The 15,000-nt window shown below is 39.3% G+C and overlaps 1 protein-coding gene across 1 annotated transcript in view; it reads right to left on the reverse strand.

The window, feature by feature from the left end:
• Window positions 1-983: 983 nt before the first annotated feature.
• LOC138008189 (uncharacterized) overlaps window positions 984-15,000 on the reverse strand; it is a 31,572-nt gene continuing 17,555 nt past the window's right edge. Inside the window, exons 9-16 of the mRNA XM_068855421.1 lie at window positions 11,564-12,066; window positions 9,027-9,184; window positions 6,195-6,975; window positions 5,278-5,369; window positions 3,754-3,822; window positions 3,512-3,610; window positions 3,195-3,399; window positions 984-2,124 (exon numbers count right to left, since the gene is read on the reverse strand). Of these exons, the coding sequence (XP_068711522.1) occupies window positions 1,688-2,124; window positions 3,195-3,399; window positions 3,512-3,610; window positions 3,754-3,822; window positions 5,278-5,369; window positions 6,195-6,975; window positions 9,027-9,184; window positions 11,564-12,066 (2,344 nt within the window). The 3' untranslated portion in view covers window positions 984-1,687. The remainder of the gene's footprint in view (window positions 2,125-3,194; window positions 3,400-3,511; window positions 3,611-3,753; window positions 3,823-5,277; window positions 5,370-6,194; window positions 6,976-9,026; window positions 9,185-11,563; window positions 12,067-15,000) is intronic.

Here is a 15,000-nt window from a genome sequence, read left to right on the forward strand (position 1 = left end):
CTGTGTGACCTAATACTTTGATGCAACTAAAATTATCTTTCTCAAGCTAATGCCTGGTAAGTAAAATTAATAATAATAATAATAATAATAATAATAATAATAATAATAATAATCATAATAATAATCGAACCTTGGCCACACTGTTGGGAGGCGAGTCCTCTCACCCCTGCGCCATTCCATTTGTGCCGAACGATATCAAAAACAGCGCTAAGATCAAGAAGCACTAAGAGGGCGACCTTTTGCGCCCCAATATTTAAGAGAATGTCGTTTTTCACTCTCAGCAGTGGCGACTGAGCGCCATTGTATTGTTTCTATGCGGACAGGAACGGTCATATGCAAGAAATATATAATCGGTGAGCTAGATAGATCGCCTTCTCCGATAGTTTGGAGACGTAAGGAGGTTACTGACTGGGCGAAAGTTCTTAAGCGCAATGTCGAGTCCGCACTTTTTCAGCAATGGTCGCAGTAATGCCTCCTTTCAGGTGAATGCAAATTCACAAGATTCAAATGTCAAGTTAATCATATGTTCGTGATCACCAGCAGCAGTATATCTATGACCTCAAAAACCACCGAGGTGTGCATTGGATTCAAGAGACAAGATCGTTTAGCAGCTCTCCTTATAAGATTAGCGACCTGCTCTGGTGATAATGGGGACCTTTACACCGGAGGACGAGGACAACCACGAGCACGAGTTTTCCGTACTGCGCATGTGCATAAGGTTTGGAGACAGACATTTTTTGAAGTGCGCGTGCTCAGTAATAAAAATTCGTACTCGTAGTCGTCCTCGTCCTACTGTTTAAAGGTCCCTAATGCATTAAGGCACTGTTACACTTTTCAATTTTTCGCACAACATGTCTCGCAACGCCATTTCTACAAACGTTCTCACATTACGAAACAAGTTATTTTACTGTTGTTACACTAGGAAACGTTTCATGCAATTTGTTTCGTTTCGATTATCACGTGAGGTTAAAGGAACATTTTCATTGGCTGGTGCTGCAAACCGTTGCGATTCAAGTTGCAAGACAATGCTACACTGCTTAATGCTTAAAGAACTCGTTGCAACCGTAGAACTCAAGTCTACGTTTATTATTTTCTAACGTTACAGACTCTTCCACCCAGTTATAACATGTGCGTTTTGCAGTAATAGAAGGATTAAGGCCTTAATGAAAAGCAAGGGAATTTTCCTTCGTAAATATCTCGCCTATACTTTATTAAAGGCATGTAAGCTTAGTTAAATTGAAAAGCTTAGCGCAAAAGCGGAATGAATGTAAGCCTAAACTTGCGTATATTAGACCGGAATACTCGGTACTGTTTAATTGTTCCAACAATTTAAAGAGAAATCCAACGAGAATAATTGTATCAATGTTACAACGTGTAAACTGGGCCTTTTAAACAATGCTGTTGACTTTGGTAGTCCACACTTAAGTATTTCTTTACACTTCCAACGGCACAGAGCTCTGAGCCGGAATGAGGTAAGAAGACCATAACAATAGCTCTGCCTAATTTTATTTGAAAGTAACACAGTTTATCATGGTAATAGCCAGTTGGTAAGAAAATAGAAGCCTGGGTGAGCCTGTCGGAGAGGTGTTTAAAATATTCCGCACACCAGCCTCAAAATATTTTGTCCGCAAAGCGAGTTATCTGGGATAAGGTCTGTTCACATTTCTGAGCACGAACGCCCGAAGGCTTAAGCTGGAGAAACACGATTGGTTCCAATTTTTGGACTTATTTTCCAAGGTGTACGTGCTAAAACATGAATTACGGTTTTAAAACGATGACACAAAAGGGCAAGAAATTGTATGACAAAGATACACCCATAGATAGTAAGGAAACCAAGTCCTATAATATCAACACCCAATACTTTAAGGTCCTTTTGTTGAACCAAAGTCAGTATAATGATCATCCACAGTGCATTTGCGACTGCGAACACCACTAATGACGTGTTTCGAAGCTCCACGAGTTTTTCCTTGAGGCTCGAGGTTTGGTCAAAAGCAGAGAGCTCAGGAATAAGACACCTTTCACGTAACCCATGCCAAAATGCGCACTCGTTGGGGTCGATATCATCCAGGTAGCCTAAAGGAAGTCGATCGATTTCACGGCGCGTTAGACGGATTTTCTTCTGTCCTAAAATAAAAAAGTACAGGAGATGGCAAAAGCTAAAGCGTTATATGAAAAACAGAAACGACGAGTCAAAGATACTCGGAAAAAATCGCAGTCATCCGCAGGTAGGCTGAACTCACTTTTTTCATAGGAAAATACAGTTAAAATTTCTCAAAATCAACAAATTACTGTTGTCGGCAAGCAAAAGATTTTATCTATCTCTATTCAGGATCCGTGACCCCCCCCCCCCCCCCCCCTTGAAAAACAAAACAAAGAATTTAACTGCGAAAAAATAGACGGCAGAATAGATGACGGCATGGAATTCTGCTATTTATTTTAATTTTTTTAAATATCCAGTGGAGAATTCGGGAAATTGCAATTGTGTATCCGACTGTTCCGGGGAAAAGAGTGTGGGAAATGACCCTCTTTCTCCCAGAGACTGTCTACGCTCCTGAAATTATTCAGAAAATACAAGTAGAATGGTATTTTCGTCCAATTGCTAAGAACTTGACCAAATATCCTAACCGTATCTATTGACCATGCAATGTTTCGTGGGACGTGTTTAAACAATTGTTGACACAAGAACGAAAGAATGTTAACTATAAGATGCTGAAATGGCGAGGACCAGGGATAAACGATTACTAAACAACTTCTTAAAATCAGAAATTGTATTTAACGCAAAAGGTTGGTAAATACCTAAAAAAAATACAAACAAAGTGAGTGAAATGTTACAACGAATCCGACGAGTACAACTTTATAACGGAGACAGAAAAAACACTTACCAATTGCTCGATTAGGATGAAGAGCGAGTGATACAATGAAAACGATTTGAATTCGATATATATACGAGGTTAGCGACATGAATTTACATATGGTTGGAATTACGACACTAAACACAAAGATATCACATGGAACAGAGACCGAGAACAAAGGGCAGAAACTAGGTGTTGATTACAGGCAAAGAAAGAAATAAAATCTGAACAGATGCCTAGACTTCGACATTTTTATTGCCGTTAACTGTGCAAGACTGAGTAGAACTGACCAATGTGTAATGTAAGGGTATAATAGTGCGTTTTTAGTAAGCCATTTATTACCTTGATTAGGATATTGAAGCTTCCGAATCGCAGATGACAATCTCTTGAAATGGCCTGTCTTGCAAATGTTAAACGTTTCCTTTAAGCCATCTCTTTTCATGTTTTTTAAATCTTCCAAATCGCTTGGCTCTTTGTATCCTCTCCTTTCAAAAGTGGGCCAATATTCACCCAGACCAAGTTCTTTCAACCAGTCTTCAACACTGTCCTACAAGATGCAAAAATCTTAATTGACATTTTACATGTAATTTTAATAGTGGTGTAATCCGTTCAGTTCCACTTTTGAGAAAAAAGTTTCGAGGCTCCTATCCATGACTTACCGGAATGCCCTCTTCAATATCTACCCGTGGGATTTTCTTGATTTCTCGCAGGAGTCTCATGCGATGTCCTCTCTCCTTGATGCCAATACTTTCAAGATCCTGTTAAGAAAGTGCCGGTCACATTTTCAAAGGCTCTCGAAGAATTTAATAATTAAGTTAATGACATGTTTTCTTTTTTAGTTATTTAATTTATACCTTATTACCTTTAAAGAACGTGTACGTGTGTGGATATATTAGTTTACCTTTTCTGTCATTCCAGGCAAAAATTCCATGGTGTCATATCCATGCTGACGAAAATTATTTGCATAATTCTGCAGTGACAAAATGAACGAAAAATATTATACTCTGAATTAAAGTTCAACTCAGATTCTGCATCAATCTCATTCTATATATGTTGCCAGTAGATCCGTTTTCAGCGTAACTGGTTATCCTTACTTTACCTAGGTTGAATACGCACTCAAATGAACTGAAGAAACTTAAAATTAGGGTCAGGTTAGGATTATTATACATGGATATCAATTCATTTTATTATACAATAGTAAATAACGAAAAGAACTGTGTTGGGTTGAGCATGCTTGTCGTTATGGTATATACTATTAGATCTGGAGGGTCCGAGTTCGATTACTGTTAAGTTCTTAGAACAGGTCATTTAACCGATAACATAATGAGAAACATTAAGAGAGATGCGTAAAACAGAACTTGAGGGATAGTATAGGTGTTTTCAATCCTTTTTTTTTGGGGGGGGGGGGGGGGGGGGAGGGGGGGGGGGGGGGGGAGGGGGGGGAGGGGGGGGGGGTGATTGCTGCTGTTAAGTAGGTAGAGTGCATATTCAACCTACGTAAAATGAGGATCAATTTAACCCAGGTAAAAACGGATTCAACCTGGAGACCGGATTTGACCGTCAACATATACAGCAGTGATATGGGCTTCACTCGATCTTGAAAAATATAACATGTTCTACTGCATGGAGGAAAACATACGCTTTCACATTTTCAAGGGCTATGTCACAGTAGTTTAAAAGATTTAATAGAAAGAATCTTTCTCTGTGACTTAAACTCATATACTTGAGAAACTTCCCTCAAACTTTAGAATACGTATTTAAGGATTTCTGCAGGAAAAATTGTCAGAATAATTGAATATGCAATACATATCATCCGTTGCCCGCCGTAACAACAGAGGGCATTGAATAGACGCAATTAAAATGCAGCGTAATAGTCACAAGTAAGTAAGGTGCGTGCCTGAGGGAAGGTGGATGGCGCCGAGAGCACTCGCCTCCAACCAATGTCGCTCGGGTTAGATTCCCAGCCGCTTTGTTATATGTGGGTTGAATTGGCTGCTGATACTAGAGGTTTTTAGGTTTTTAAACCTCTAGTATTAGAGTAGTGCCATTATGATGAAAAAGAAAATCACTTCCTTTTATCTCTTCCGAATTTGAACGAGTATTTGCTTGGCACCTGATCTCGCAAAATTTTGAGCTTTATATTTTATCAAAGGCTTTTTATTTTGAGTGTAAGTTTTAGATTTCATGGTCCGCTATTACTCACGTTCAAAGCTGACCGATTGGACCCTATGGGAAAGTGACGTCATTTACTCCCTGGCTTAACTAAAAATTTAGAGTGTAAATGCAGCTTATTATATACACAAAACACGAGTTTAAAAGTCTGAAAGCCCGAAACTCCCGTGCTGCATATTAATTCAGCCTCGCTCCAGTTCCACGAAGCATAAATTCAAGTTCATTATTCACGATCTTTTTAAGGTTGTCTCACCAAAAATTCCGCTTCAGTCAACCATCGTTCTACCGGTTGGTTGAGATTCGAGTAAGAAGCTTCCTTTTTCAGCGCTGATTCGGGCCGATCACCTAGACAAACGAAAATGTTAAGAACAATCGGCCAGGCGTTTTTTTTTTGTCAGTGGTAGAACATAAATAAAGATCGCCGGGAAAAACTCGGGCTGAGTCTACTTAGTTCGTCAGATACGAACTATCTCTCTGAGAGATAAAGTGAGCACTTCGTCCTGTGGGTAATGTGTCTTGCGTGCATCTTAACACCAGACGAACTTAGCAGACACATTGCAAATGTTTGTGGAGGCCAAGAGTGTTCAATCCAAGTAATTCTGTCTTCGTCATTCTCTTGATTCTATGGTTGAGTATTTAACAGAGTCGTTAGTTGAATAGAATAATGATAAATTAAAAGAATCGATTAAGTATGATTATAAAGTGATGCATTTCGCGTGTTCTGATTGGTTCACTCAATCTCGGTTATCAGCTCATACACCTTAGTTTGACCTTATGTGGTAAATGATTGCGCTAAAAACGTTTTCGCTAGAAAGCGAAATTTCTCTCTGAATAAAGCCAAAAATGAAAAAAAAAAAATTTTTTGCAGAAACTTTGGATCAATTCCGACCTTTAAAAGTACGCGAAAAGGCCAGAAGTGTTTTTGTGATGAGCCTACGTCTGTCTGACCACAAGGTATTACACAACATCACATCTTTATCAAGCCTTTTCAATTTCGCTCGGATTTTCTTTCTTTTTTCGCTCGTATTTCGTACTTAATTTAATAAAACAATTATTCCATTCGCGCTTGTTGGATATGAGACTGGTTATGTGGCCAACTACGCGCCTCGTTGGCTATTTACCATCTCATATCCAACGCACGTTCATGGAATAATTGTTAAATATACTTACCAGTAAATGCCAATGGCGTGAACGATGTCATCATCGAATAATCTTCACTTCTTTGTTTTTGATCTGCGTCTATATCAGTCATGATCGATGTCGAGGCGGAGACTAATGCAGACACAGCTGAATATGGAGAGGTTTCTATGTGGTCTTCTCGCCTTCCTTGTTCTTTACTTAACTGAGACGGGATATTTAAAGGATCATGTTTAATTTCTTTAGATTCGTTTCCATTCTTTGCCAGAAATGAATTGTATGAAGAGGGATTAGCAATACTCATTGGACTTAAAGAAGCACTGCTGGACTGAGATTGTGGAAAAATCCGATTTTCATCTGAAAATGCTAACTTCTGTGGCATGGTCCTCTCTTCAAGACACAAAACCGATAAAATTTGATCATCTAGGCATTCCTCAGTTTGGACTGCCTGCTCACATAAAGTGAGAGAGTTCTTCAACTGTCCTTCGGTAAGCACTGTAGATTCTCTAGTTTTTACTTTTCTTGAGGTATTGATCGCTCTTTTCTTCTTTGGAATTTCATCGACGGAGTACACAGTTCGGTTACGAATGTTTAGACTGTCATTTTCGTGGTCTGTTGTCCGAACACCGACACCTTTCTCAGACAGGAAAGTGGTTCGCGAGAGTCGTTCTGACCTCATCTCCTTCGATTTTCCATTGGAAGATTTGTAGGTTTTAATGTCTTGAATTTTCGCGCCTTCCGTTTTGACACCTTCCGCTTCTGTAATGGTGACGACAATTTCTTCGTTCTTGGTTTGGTCTGAGGAATCGTGAATCTACGAAGCACGAAAAGAGAGGGTATCGTGCACTGTCAGCAGCTGCGCTCTCGCCCTTTGGGTGCTTATATCCAGAAATGTACGTATTGCATGCACTCCTAATTTAGATCTCCAACACAAAGTGTCCCGATAAGTCTAAGTACTTGCTACGTGTTTCCAACAATAAACATGATAGGTGTTATAGGAGCTAGGATAATTTTCGCCGTTTGTCCTCTCTTACGAATCACAGTTTAATAAATATTGAAGCTGCGGAGAAGAGCAATGGGACACTTCGTGACCCTTATCAAAATGGGAGTGCATCACATGTGCATTTCTGGACATAGAGCGACCTTCTTATGACTTTGAAAAAGTGTTTGCAATCTGTTTCACGGATCAATGTTTGGCAAGATTAAAACAAACCTTCTTCTTATTTCCGCCAAGGAAACTCTAAATATGGGCAGTAAAATGTTCAATTGCCCGATCACGTTACAGCATTTCAAATGACGTTAAAGCGAAACTTTCCAGATAGTTCCATGGAGAGATGATGTTGTTTGCACCCGCAATCTGATTGAGTAATTTGCCGTTGTCGATAAGAGTCAGACAATGCTGCACCCGTCATGCTCGCGTCAATTTGTCACGCAATGTAATAACCAATCAGGAACGCCCATCTTGGGAAATAAACCAATCATATTGCGAGAAAGTTATAGACAACGCTTGCTCTTTTTTGTGTCATGATTTTGGTCACGCTCTGAAATAAAAACTTTCTTTGGCTTTGAATATTGTGGTAAAAAACAAATCGAAAGTGGCTCAGCGTTTATATGTACCATACCAGATTTGGGACAACTGGAAAATCCTGTCTTGGACCTACTATTTGGACATAGGTGGGCCAAAATCACTTTGTTTCCCTATCTTTACGAATATTAAAGAAATCCAACATTTGACTTGATTTACTTTCATTGTTAATTTCAGTTTAAAGTGTCCCCAATTAGCGCCCCAGCGCTAGAACGACTAGACACTTAAATAAAGTTCCTTTCCTTTCCTTTCCTTTTCGTAAAACGTTTTAAGAGTTTACATGGTTTTGGGGGACGCAGCCTTAAATTTAGAGAGTGTTTGTATGGATTTTTAACTATGTTTGTAACTTGGTCTCCGGTTTGACCTGAAAGCATCAAACTTGGACAGATAACCAATCTCAACGTTATCTTTCATGTGATGGTGTCAATTTATCAGATTCTTGCCAAGTAATTGCAAAAGAAAACAACACTCTTAAAACAAAGTTAAATCGTTTGCTTTATAAAGTAGATCTTTTCAAGTGACCCAATTGTCATTTTGTAGACACCTGAAAAATTCAAGGTGGCTTTAACGGGATTCGAATCCATGACCTCTTCGATGTCAGTGCAATGCTCTACCAAATGAGTTATGAAAGCACTCAGTTGACGGCGGGTCAATTTATTGGGCTCATGTGTTCCCGTGAAAGCACTCCATGAATGAAATATATACATTTATTTCAAGTTTTGTCGGATTTAGAAGAAAATCGTTTCTTTTTTCTCTTTTGATTCAAAACATTTAGTTGCGTTTTATCCTTTTTGCATTCCCTGGGTGTCGCATACTGTAGGTTCCCTTTAACAGGAGGAAGACATCAGAAATGGCAGACCAGAAATGGCTCCGCTCAGTTGTGCAATCAATACTGTTTTTTCACTATTATGCTGCGATCCTCCTTTCCCCGTTCAAATACTAAGATCGAGATCAACTGTTAGGTTGAGGTTTCCCAATAGAACCCTTTTCAAAGCGTTTTCGGTTGAGACGCGGTAACTCCTGGGAATAGTTATTACCACACTTCTCAGCGTTGACAAGTTGAAGGAAACCAACACGGAAGGAGCCGGCGGCCGACTTTAAATGGCCCGCGTAAACGACAGTGGTTGCTGCCAATGCTTTTTCAACCGTCTCAACCTAGTTTGATGCCGGTTGAAAAGGTTAATTAACCAAACCAACCGAAAACGGTTTTTTTTCCCAGTAGAACACGAAAAAAACCCAACCAACTAAAAACGGTTGACCCCAATCTACCTTGGGCGTACCTTGCTACCTTCGGCTTTATGCTCCTGGCTGAAGACTTGAGGAACCTGACTCGGTTCATTTCGGTTTTGGTAACAGCATAAACAGAGCTTCTTTAAGCGATTCAATAACACTTTGTGCCATTCTTCACCTTCTGTCACAGTTTTCCCCTCCCTTGTTCCTTAAAGGGGACAGCAAAAAGAAACTTTATAAGCAAAGATAGGATACAACTTCCATCAACGATCAGTGGATCTCAAAGCCTTCAAAGGTATTTGAAATTTTTTCATCGTTTTACGAGAAGACTAAAAACAGTTTGTAATTTCTAATTCAAACGTAACCTTAATTAAAGGAATTTCACCTTTTTCGTACGTTTTTAAGGTATAGACCAATTCGACTAATTCAATGCTGTGCCCAGTTTAAACAGGGAGACGCACTGCAAAAGGCGTGGTACCTTAGGCGCATGCAATCTCGACCCCAGAGCTCTCCTCTTGACTGAAGGAGAGAAGAGCTCTGGGAAACCGTAAAACAAAGTGAATGAAGGGGTAGTTTCTAAAGAAACTGTGGTGCTGCGTCGGTGGGGAAGTAGTATACAAAAATTTGGTTTTATCAACGGAGTTGATAATGTAAATTGGCCACCGTACAGAGATTCTAAAAGCTGACGTTTCGAGCGTTAGCCCTTCGTCAGAGCGAATCCATCGATTCGCTCTGACGAAGGGCTAACGCTCGAAACGTCAGCTTTTAGAATCTCTGTACGGTGGCCAATTTACATTATCAACTCCGTTGATAAAACCAAATTTTCGTAAAACAAAGTGCCTTCTCAATGGTTTTCGTGAAGAACAATCAAAAGCGTCTCTAATTGGTGCATTCATCTTAGCACCAGGAGTGAGTAGGCGCCGTAAGGTTCAAATAGCCAATTTTTGGCCATAACAATCTTACGGCGCATGTTCTCCTGCATAGAGTTTCCCAGAGCCTTGGGTCGATCCGATGCTCAGGTGACGAGAATGAGGCGCATGCGGATGATTTAACAATCAAACGTGGACTCATCAAAGAGCTCCGTAATATGTTACAATATTTTAGCTGTCGTTCTTGTCTTCCTTCCTTGGTCACTTTTTTCACTCTGGTAATATCTTTGAAAAGTTTCGTCTCCGTGTTGCTGTTTGTTGATCGCCATCTTGGATTATCAGTCGCGCGTGAATGGATTCGAACAAAAACAGAGCCTGAAGCGACCCCTTTTATAGTGCACCTTCGTGTTTAAGTCTTTTGGGAATGATCACGAGCGGTTTTTCAGGTCGCTTAGCGATTGACAACCTGAAATCCTGTGAAAACAGTTCCTTTCCCACCTCGCTTTAAGTTAAACGAGTCGACAAACTTAAATAGAATTCACTTAAATTTAAGCAATCAAACCAGGTAGCTTAAGAGAGTGGGTAATTTCGGCCAATGGCCGTGTTTTCACGACAGCGGTTGTCTCGCTTAGCATTCCTGAAAGTGGACTGTTTGAAGACTTTGTTAAGCAACGTTAAATTGATACGTGTTTTCACGGGTTAAATTAAATGAGGAGAGGGCATGTGCTAAAACAATAATGAAAATAATAAAAATACAACAAATAGCACGCCTGTTGTATTTCCGATTTAAATAGTCGCAAGCGACTCCTCATTGGCCGAAAGCAATTGCCAACTCGCTTAAGCCATCTAGTTTGGTAGCTTAAATTTAATGAGAATTCTACTAAAATTTGCCGACTCGCTTACCTTTAAGCGAGTTGGAAAAGGGACCGTTTTCATGGAATTTTCGGTTGTCACTCGCTAAGAGACCTGAAAAACCGCTCGTCAAACACGGCCATTGAGGAGTCTCTTGCGGGTATTCATTTGACAGGGCTGTCAAATCTAAAATACAACATGCGTGCTATTTTCATTCCTCCTACAAAACGTCTGTGGCAAGCGAAGGGAAGCCATATTATTCAAAATGAAATATAATCTTACCCAAGAAAACACGTATCATTTTTAAGTCGCTTCACGAAGTCTCCAACAAAACACCTTCAGGAACATTAGGCGAGACAGCGAATGTCGCGAAAACACACCCATATCATTTAAAAGTAAATGCTACATCATCATGCAAATGAAATGCACAAACAATCTTTATCCTAACCCGGAAAGACTTGCATTGGCGTGCAACATTGGTCTATTCTTTTCCCTGTCTTGTATAATGAGCCAAAAATATCTGGATGAGGGCTAAAGGGTTTGGAAATGATAACTAGCCTTTTCATTGGCGCTGTAAATCTCTGTTATATTAATTATTGACCTATGAAATGTATTATATCGCTAAGTGATACCAAGGTGAAAATTTGCGGCGGTAGACGTGCGCTCATGGAATAATTTTAAAACCGTACTATAGGTGGTTTGGAACCAATCTCTAGTGACACAGATAACATTGCTGCAGTTCACAATTGCTGGCGGACGAACAAAAAGAGCTAATGAGAAATCTCTTGGCGGCGATGACGTATTGTGAAAACCTCCTATTGAAATCATATTTAAATAATGATAGTATTTAACGTGAAATAACATACCCCATGACCTGTCCGTTAGATTGCAAAGGGAATAGATTGTCAGAAGAAGATAACCAGAGGGCAGACACAGGAGATACCACACCGCGTGCAAGAGACATGTAAACTCTTTTGGGTGTAATATTGCTGCAGCGATAAACATGCCAGACAATCCAACTAGATAAAGTGAACTGGCACTAACAGGTAGTTGACTCTCTAAAGGTTGAGAATCGTGAAAAGCTGTCATGTTTGGTTTAGAAGTTGTTTCTACTCTTGATTCAGCTCCTGTTTCTCGTAATTCCCTTGAGACCTGAACAGCAACTCCGATGAAAACAATGCACATGATCACAGCAAAAACAAACGTTAATATTTTAGACACTTTTAACTGGAAGGTCTGTGAGGTAAATAAGCACACCATTATGTATGCAATGACGAGAATGCAGATGAGAACCATCATCGTTATTTCGTTCATATTGACTCCCGAGTACACCATTCCGCCAACAATAATCAAAATAACTGTTGAAGGTCTAAAAAAAGAAAGAAAAGTTATTCGAGTAGGGGAAGGCCGATACTCACTGCATGATATATCTTTAGAATAGTTACGCGTTCAAGGTAGGTGCTTTTTTAATGCTGAACCCAACCTTGCTCCCAGGGTCTTCTCGGCTTTCAACATAGCGGCGGGTCGGAAGAAGACCCTGGCACACCCTGGTGATCTAAAAAGACCGCTGATTGGTGCTTTTCTCACATGAACTGTGATTGCTTTAGGCGTGGAAACAAAGATGGAGGATAGTGAGAACCCAAGCAATCCGAATTAATAAGTGCTTTTGATTGGTGCTTTTCTCACATGAACTGTGATTGCTTTAGGCGTGGAAACAAAGATGGAGGATAGTGAGAACCCAAGCAATCCGAAGCTAGAATAATGAAAAGAATTCGTGTTTAATTCTTTGAAAAATTGTAAGTGTCTAGTAAGAAGCAGTCGCAAATTAACAAGTGTAACAAGCAAAAATAATTTACCGATTTTTCACGATCTACATCAGGCTTTGATTTGACTTGAAGCCACATTGTACGGTGGCTTAATTAAATGCATTTGTACACTTATTGTGCGACGCTTTAGAGCTCTGGAATCGCGATCGCTGGATATAAAATGGCACAATGGTGTTTGAAATACCTAATGGCAATGAAGTCGTTCCATTTCGTTTGTATGATTTTGGCGCCTCAAAATTATAATTACCGAACGCTAGCATTGTTAATGTTGTTCAAAATATTTCACCTTGTCAGATTGTGTTACAAATTGCAATATTGTGCAATAGGGTTCATATGTAATTGATGTGGTTGTTTAGCAGTTGTGTTTGGGGCTACTGACTAATGTAAGGTGGCTTCGGTGATCCATATTTTACCCATCCCTCCCACTCTTATCAGCTAGTGGTAGACAGAGAGTTTTACTTCGGTCGGTTTTCGCGAAATCCTTTCCTACCATTAATAAAAATATTAATTTTCTTTAATCTCTTCATGTTAAACAAAGTGTATGTCATGGAGTAATATTCAGCAAGGGTTATTTAAGAGAGTGAAGTTTCAACAATTCTTGAGAACTGTCAAGACTTAACTAGTCTTATTTATCTGTCAGTTCGCAAAGGCCTTTGATTGCTGCTTCTTCTGAATTAAAAATATAAATATGTATTACCCGGAGCGTGCAACTTAACTATACTTGTGCAACGGCGTTTTCACAAGTAAGGTTATTTTTAGATTGAATTTCCCGCTAATGAGACTCCCACAGGAGTCCGATGACCAATTACAAGAAATTAAGCTGACGTCATAGGGTCACCGAACCGTAACTGACTTGGTTTTTTGACCTAATTCGCGGGAAGGGCTAGTCTAAAAATAAGCCTACTTGTGAAAACGCCGTTTCACAGACGCTGTATGGAAGTTGCACGCTCCAGGATGGGCTCCTGGTATTATACAGGATTCTTTAAATTTATTCACTTAATTTTTTTGTCACACAATGATTCTTACTCTCCTCTGAGCTTTCTTGTACTGAGCATTGCTCGAGTTGAGGCATTACTGTCTGAACTGAGAAGTGGCACATCGAGGGTGATGCAAGAAGTTTGTGAACTAGACAAGGAGGATTGGGAAACAAAATTAAAGGTGACAAAGCACAGGAAACTTGAAACTTCACCAGCAAAAATGTAGTTCAAAGAATGGGGGCAAATCAAACAAACAGTGCCATTATCACTGCCTCCAAAGCAGCATCTGGGATTCACTAGATTAAAACCCAGTTTGATAAAGCAACAAAGATCCGTCCCTTACCCAGGGCTCATTCTACATGAAAAAGTGCTAAAGACGATGACATGCTTAGGACTTGCACAAATTGTGCCCTTTTCGAATTACGCCAAACAGATTTCATAAGCACTCCTAAGGCACCACATTGTCTGCGCTGGTAGGAAAAATATAGGTACAATAACGTACAAGTTGTAAAAGTGTGGACACTATACATGCTGTGGTTCCTTGTTGGAAATCAGAAAAGAATTAAAACGCTGGTTGTTGTACATTTACATGACAATACGTATGTAGTCATCAATGAGATAAAAGATAAAACCACATGAGAGCATTCAAACAGTTTCATTGTGAAAATGAAGTGCAATAGATTCTAAAAACAAAATATGTTGTATTGAAATACAATAATAACGTTCTCTGGATAAGAGTTTTAAAAAGGAACATAAGCTTTCGGCTGTCGATTTACAGCCTTCCACGGATAAAACATTAAATGTAAATTAGTGAAATATAAGCAAAAAAGGCGAGATAAAGATAATAAGAAGAACAAAGTAAAAGTATGAAAAAGGTGGCTATTGTTTAAAAAGAATGCTATACTGATTAGGAATCGGCTTAGAATTATTGTCAGCATGCTTGGTATGCGTAGCGGAGGTGTGCCAAGCCTCCAAAGTTTTTCTTTTACGAAAAGAGCCTTTGTCGATAACTCGAGAATGATTAAAATCAATGCGATGACCGAATGACCATGCATGTTTCGCAATGTTTGACCCATTAGCACATGTTTTTACACTCCTAATATGTTCTTTCTTGCGAGTTTCAAAGCAACGGCCGGTTTCATCTACATATCATCAATTACAATCGGCACAGGGTATTTTGTAAATCAATCAATCAATCAATAAATCAATCAATCAATCAATCAATCATTCTTTATTAGAAAAAATCAGACTCAACAGACGTGAGTCTTTACAATCGAAATTATGAATTAGAGATACAATTAAAATTTACAATAAGATATAAAGAAAGAGTCTTGAGAAATTCTGAGAAATATATAAATTTAAACTACAATAAGACATAATAAGATATAAAGAACCAGTTGTGGGTTGGGCTTGGTAGTCTTCCCGTATATCAGCATTTCCCACGTTTTTGAAAGGTTTAATGTCATTCTATTGCTGGCAGCCCAATGTTTCATGCTGTTA

This window comes from Montipora foliosa, chromosome 6 (genome assembly GCF_036669935.1).
Source record: "Montipora foliosa isolate CH-2021 chromosome 6, ASM3666993v2, whole genome shotgun sequence".
Taxonomy (NCBI): domain Eukaryota; kingdom Metazoa; phylum Cnidaria; class Anthozoa; order Scleractinia; family Acroporidae; genus Montipora; species Montipora foliosa.